At 44.6% G+C, this 6,977-nt stretch overlaps 1 protein-coding gene across 1 annotated transcript; it reads left to right on the forward strand.

The window, feature by feature from the left end:
• Positions 1–1,303: 1,303 nt before the first annotated feature.
• Positions 1,304–2,432, forward strand: LOC127292831 (uncharacterized). Its single transcript, XM_051322332.2, has 3 exons — positions 1,304–1,640; positions 1,736–1,961; positions 2,060–2,432. Exons 1-3 carry the CDS (start codon positions 1,319–1,321, stop codon positions 2,166–2,168), a joined length of 657 nt encoding a protein of 218 aa, XP_051178292.1. The 5' UTR covers positions 1,304–1,318; the 3' UTR covers positions 2,169–2,432.
• Positions 2,433–6,977: the final 4,545 nt, after the last annotated feature.

The raw sequence follows: 6,977 nt of genomic DNA on the forward strand, positions 1-6,977 counted from the left end.
GAAATAAACTTCTTTGCCATATTCTTAAAACGTGTAGATACCTCAGTAAAGATGTCGCAGTCCTCCAATCGATGAAGTGGCGACCATGAACGGAGCAAAGTCGTACACCGGTAAATAACCTGCATGCAAGAAGAATTTTTGTCATTAAAAACCTTCTCATGTCTACATAGCCATAGCGACAATACAACAGCAATCATGCCCACTCTGATAAGCGTTTTAAACATAGAATCTACCCTATTTAGCCAATTGACAAAGATATTTGCAATGCTTCGGGGTGGATTTAAGGTTGAACCTATTTGAATGACTGACCATATAGATCTAGCAACCGAGCAGTTCAAAAATAGGTGTTTTATAGTCTCCTCTTTATGACAGAAAACATATTTCGTGCAACCATGCCAGTTGCGATTTGCAATGTTATTTTTAGTAAGGATCACCCGATGAAGATACCATGCAAAAACGTTAGTTTTCAAAGGTATATTCATCTTTCAGATGTATTTATTGTTAACAAACTCTTGAATGAGTTCAATTAACGCCTTATACATGGAGCTTGCTGAGAATGCACCATTCTTGGTAAGACCCCAACGAAATTCATCAGACCCGTAAGTTAGCTAGACTGAAATTAGCCTTTGTAGCAACTCATTCCACCCATCTAGCCGGGAACACATAAGGATGAGCTCGGATATATATTACATATATTACTCCCTCCGATTCATATTAATTGACTTCAATATGGATGTATCTAGAACTAAAATATGTCTAGATACATTCATATTAGAGTCAATTAATATGAACCGGAGTGATACAACATTTTTAGCTATTTCAAATTCAATATTTGAAAATAAATCCAAGTATAAAGAAAGAGAAAGTACTAGTGTAGGGTAGCCTTGCATGCAAATATTTTCTCTATATCCTAATCTTAAAGCAAACTTAATGGAATGGAGGGTGGATACGTCCTCCGGTGCACGGAACAAACACCATTCTCACAATTCAATACATGCTAGCTCCTCCATCCTGCGTTGGGACGAGCGGGTGCACCGGAACCGGCTGGAGACCACCGTGCGCATGGATAAGTTGTGGGTTCGAGGTGGCAAGGCTGGGCATGTGAAACGTGGGCTGGAACTGGAGCACCTGCACACGGGCCGACGCGCAACGGCGCGAGGAAGCCAGCCAAGATGCACCGCCGACGAGAGTTTGACGAGCGCACGCGGAGCTACGGAACAAAAGCCACCGCGTGCGGTCTCGCTCGCATCTCTATCCATCTCGTGCCGTCCACATCCAAAAGCGGCGCCACGCTACGTATATTTATGGGATCCGAGGGATGTGGTCGATCGAGGCAGTCATCGCTAGACACGAAGCCGGTCTCACTACTGACAGCGAGCGCGTGGCCATGGAGGAGGAGAGAGCGGCCGCGGCGGTGGCGAGCGGAGTGCCGCCTGGAGCCGGAGGCACGGAGGAGGCCTCTCGGGGCATGGCGGGCGCGACGACGATGAAGGTGGTGGCGGCCGTGGACGCGAGCGAGGAGAGCCTGCGCGCGCTGTCGTGGGCGCTGGACCACGTCGTCCGGCAAAACCCCGGCGCGTCCGTCGTCGTCGTCCACGCCCACCGCGCCGAACACTTCGTCTACCCGGTCGCCGCCCACGGTATCCTTCGTCGTGCTACATGCAATCAGCTCACACACTCTTCTTTCGATTTGCGATCCCCTGACACGCTCGCGTGCGTGCACGTACGGTGGCAGGTCTAGCGTACGCTCCGCCCATGGCGGTGGACTCCATGAAGAAGACGCAGGAGGAGAACGCCCGGAGGGTGGTGACCCGCGCGCTGGAGGTGTGCGCGCAGAGGCAGGTGACGGCCAAGGCGGCGGTGGTGGAGGGCGACCCGAAGGAGGCCATCTGCCAGGCGGTGGAGGAGATGCACGCCGACCTGCTCGTCCTCGGCAGCCGCGGCCTCGGCATGATCAAGAGGTAGTACGCACTGATCACCGGCCGTGGAGTAGTAAGTTGTGATCAATCAATCGCCTGACACCTGACCTCTTTCTGATTCGTGCTCCGTGGCGCTGCAGGGCGTTGCTGGGCAGCGTGAGCGACTACCTCGCTCACCATGCGAGCTGCCCCGTTCTGATCGTCAAGCCCCCCAAGGCGCACGCCAAGGGAACCGGAAGCTCCACCTAAGATGCTGTTGGAACCTCTGTCAAGCGTCAACCACAACCAGTAGCACTGAACTCGTTCGCAACCGTGTTAAAGTGTACCTTGTATCACCTGTATAGGAGTACACGAGCAGTGTAGAAAAGTAAAAACTGAATAATGAACTGTTGTTAAAAAAAAAGAACTGTTGTACTGCTACATACAGATGCTCAGTCCTACAGAGGAATCAGTTCAAAGAGTCGATTGTGTAGTTGTTTTAGCGCAAATACAGAAATAAACCGTCGCAAGGCCTGATAATGGACAATATAGAAGTATTGTTGGTGCACTATAATATCTCACTAACAAGGCCTGATATTTCCTTCTTAGTTAATAAAGTTTGTAAGTTTCTAGACAGAGATTTGGTGCACATGGGCACAAGTGATCTCGTTTTTAAAAAAAAAAATCAAAAATTCATATTTTTGAGTTTTAAAAATTCGGGAAAAAAATCCACAGATAGTCAATGATGTATCCCACAAACGTGCAAAAAATAAATTTTAAATACTTAATATTTTGAGCTACACAAAAATGACAAGATTGTAAAAATGATAAAATTGTAGATCTGAGTAGTCATTTTTAAATCTCAAAAACAGATCAGATTTTGTCATTTTTCTCTAGCTCAAAATAAAAACAATTTTGGATTGGGATTTTGCATGATTGTGGGATGTATCAATGACATTCTTCAGAATTATTTTCATGATTTTTATAACTTGTAAAAATATTTTAGTTTTCTTTTTAACATAGCGAGAGCACTGAAGCTCGGGAGCTAAAAGCACTTTTCGGTAAGTTTCTACAATTTCTCATTGGACAGATGTTAAAAGAACTATTAGAATTCTTAGATATGTTAAAGGAACTATGAAAGTTGATCTTACTTTTAAAAGTTATCTTCCAAGTTACTTAGTGCATTTTTAGATGCAGATTAGACACGATACCTTGTTGTTAGAAGGTCTACAGTAGGTCTTGCTATTTTCTTGGGACTAAATTTAATATTTTGGAGTGTAAGTAAACGGGCTACAGTCTTTAGATCCACTACTATTAAGGCTGAATATAAAGCTATAGCCAATGTTACTGCTGAAGTAATATAGGTCGAAGTTTTATTTGGTGAGCTTGATGTCATTTTAACGGAGAAGCCATGTTTATAGTTCATCAACCATGTCTTTCATACATGTACTAAACATGTTGAAGTGGATCTTTACTTTGTCTGTACTAAACATGTTGAAGTGGATCTTTACTTTGTTAGAGAACTGTAGGATAACGTTGCATAGAAAACAAAAAAATTCCTATCGCGAACACGCAATCCAAGCCAAGATGCAATCTAGAAGATGGTAGCAACGAGGGGGTATCGATTCTCACCCTTGAAGAGATTCCAAAGCCTACAAGATGAGGCTCTTGTTGCTGCGGTAGACGTTCACTTGCCGCTTGCAAAAGCGCGTAGAAGATCTTGATCACGATCGGTTCCGGTGCCACGAACGGGCAGCACCTCCGTACTCGGTCACACGTTCGGTTGTTGATGAAGACGACGTCCACCTCCCCGTTCCAGCGGGCAGCGGAAGTAGTAGCTCCTCTTGAATCCGACAGCACGACGGCGTGGTGTCGGTGGTGGTGGAGAAATCCGGCGGAGCTTCGCTAAGCGTGCGGGAAGTAGAGGAGCGGGGCGGCTAGGGTTTGGGGAGAGGGGGCGCCGGCCACTATGGGGTGCGGCCACCTTGGTGGTGTTTGAGGTGGCCGGCCCCCTCCCCCTTGGCCCTTATTATATAGGTGGAACCCCAAGTGTTGGTCTCCAAGTCTTCGAATAAGACCCGAACCAAAAACCTTCCATATGGAGGGGAAACCTAGCCAAGCTAGGACTCCCACTAGAGGTGGGAGTTCCACCTCCCATATGGGGGGGTGGCCGGCCCCCTAAGGGGGAGTCCACTTGGGACTCCACCCCCACTAGGGTTGGCCGGCCATGGAGGTGGAGTCCCATGTGGACTCCACCTTCCTTGGTGGTTTCTTCCGGACTTTTCTAGAACCTTCTAGAACCTTCCATAGAACCTTCCGCGACATTTTAATTCACATAAAATGACATCCTATATATGAATCTTATTCTCCGGACCATTCCGGAACTCCTCGTGATGTCCGTGATCTCATCCGGGACTCCGAACAAATATTCGAACTCCATTCCATATTCAAGTTCTACCATTTCAACATCCAACTTTAAGTGTGTCACCCTACAGTTCGTGAACTATGCGGACATGGTTGAGTACTCACTCCGACCAATAACCAATAGCGGGATCTGGAGATCCATAATGGCTCCCACATATTCAACGATGACTTTAGTGATCGAATGAACCATTCACATACAATACCAATTCCCTTTGTCACGCGATATTTTACTTGTCCGAGGTTTGATCTTCGGTATCACTCTATACCTTGTTCAACCTCGTCTCCTGACAAGTACTCTTTACTCGTACCGTGGTATGTGGTCTCTTATGAACTTATTCATATGCTTGCAAGACATTAGACGACATTCCACCGAGAGGGCCCAGAGTATATCTATCCGTCATCGGGATGGACAAATCCCACTGTTGATCCATATGCCTCAACTCATACTTTTCGGATACTTAATCCCACCTTTATAACCACCCATTTACGCAGTGGCGTTTGATGTAATCAAAGTACCTTTCCGGTATAAGTGATTTACATGATCTCATGGTCATAAGGACTATGTAACTATGTATCGAAAGCTTATAGCAAATAACTTAATGACGAGATCTTATGCTACGCTTAATTGGGTGTGTCCATTACATCATTCATATAATGATATAACCTTGTTATTAATAACATCCAATGTTCATGATTATGAAACTAATCATCCATTAATCAACAAGCTAGTTTAAAAGGCATACTAGGGACTTCATTGTTGTCTACATATCACACATGTACTAATATTTCGGTTAATACAATTATAGCATGATATATAAACATTTATCATAAACATAAAGATATAAATAATAACCATTTTATTATTGCCTCTAGGGCATATCTCCTTCAGTCTCCCACTTGCACTAGAGTCAATAATCTAGATTACATTGTAAGGTACCTAACACCCATGGCATTCTGGTGTTGGTCGTGCTTTGCCCTGGGGAGAGCTTTAGTCAACGGATCTGCTACATTCAGATCAGTGTGTACTTTGCAAATCTTTACTTCTCCATCTTCGATGTACTCGCGAATCGAATGATAACGCAGCTTGATATGCTTCAGCCTCTTGTGTGACCTTGGTTCTTGTGCATTGGCGATGGCACCCATGTTGTCACAGTAGATGACTAGTGGGTCCAATGCACTAGGAACCACACCGAGCTCTATAATGAACCTCTTCATCCATACCGCTTCTGATGAAGCCTCTGAAGCCGCTATGTACTCCGATTCTGTTGAGGATTTCGCCACCGTGCACTGCTTCGAGCTTGCCCAGCTTACTGCAGCACCATTCAATATAAACACGTACCCAGACTGTGACTTAGAGTCATCAGGATCAGTGTTCCAACTTGCATCGGTGTAACTTGTTACAACGAGCTTTTGGTCACCTCCATAACAAAGAAACATATCCTTAGTTCTTTTCAAGTACTTCAGGATATTCTTGACCGCTGTCCAGTGTTCCATTCCTGGATCACTTTGATATCTGCTAGTCAAACTAACAGCATGTGCTATATCCGGTCTTGTACATAACATGGCATACATGATAGAGCCTACTGCCGAGGCATAGGGGATCTGACTCATCCTTTCTCTTTCTTCTGCCGTAGCCGGACCTTGAGTCTTACTCAAGACCTTGCCTGGTAATATAGGTAAAAACCCTTTCTTACTTTCGTCCATTCTAAACTTCTTTAGAATCTTGTCCAGGTATGTACTCTGTGATAGCCCTATTAGGCGTCTTGATCTATCTCTATAAATCTTGATGCCTAATGTATACGATGCTTCACCAAGGTCTTTCATTGAAAAATTGTTATTCAAATAACCCTTTACACTGCTTAATAGTTCTATATCATTCCCAATCAATAATATGTCATCTACATATAATATCAGGAATGCTACAGAGCTCCCACTCACTTTCTTGTAAATACAGGCCTCTCCATGACACTGTATAAACCCGAAGTCTTTGATCACCTTATCAAAGCGTCGGTTCCAACTTCTTGATGCTTGCTTCAGCCCATAAATTGAACGCTGAAGTTTGCATACTTTGTCAGCATTTTTAGGATCGACAAAACCTTTGGGTTGTACCATATACAACTCTTCCTCAATGTCTCCATTAAGGAACGCCGTTTTGACATCCATCTGCCAAATCTCATAATCGAAAAATGCAGCTATTGCTAACAAAATCCTTACAGATTTTAGCTTCGCTACAGGTGAGAAAGTCTCATCGTAGTCAACACCTTGAATTTATCGGAAACCCTTTGCGACAAGTCGAGCTTTATAGACAGTAATATTACCATCAGCATCTGTTTTTCTCTTGAAGATCCATTTATTTTCGACAGCCTTGCGGCTATCAGGTAAGTCTACCAAAGTCCATACTTTGTTATCATACATGGATCCCATTTCGGATTTCATGGCTTCTTGCCATTTGTTGGAATCTGGGCTCATCATCGCTTCTTCATATGTCGCAGGGTCTTCATCATTGTTGTCCACAATCATGACATTTAGACAAGGATCATACCAGTCTGGAGTGGCACGTTCCCTTGTCGATCTGCGAGGTTCAGTAGCTATCTCGTTTGAAGTTTCATGATCATTATCATTAGCTTCCTCTGTTGCCGGTGTAGGCGGCACAGG

Source organism: Lolium perenne, chromosome 4 (genome assembly GCF_019359855.2).
Source record: "Lolium perenne isolate Kyuss_39 chromosome 4, Kyuss_2.0, whole genome shotgun sequence".
NCBI classification, from domain to species: domain Eukaryota; kingdom Viridiplantae; phylum Streptophyta; class Magnoliopsida; order Poales; family Poaceae; genus Lolium; species Lolium perenne.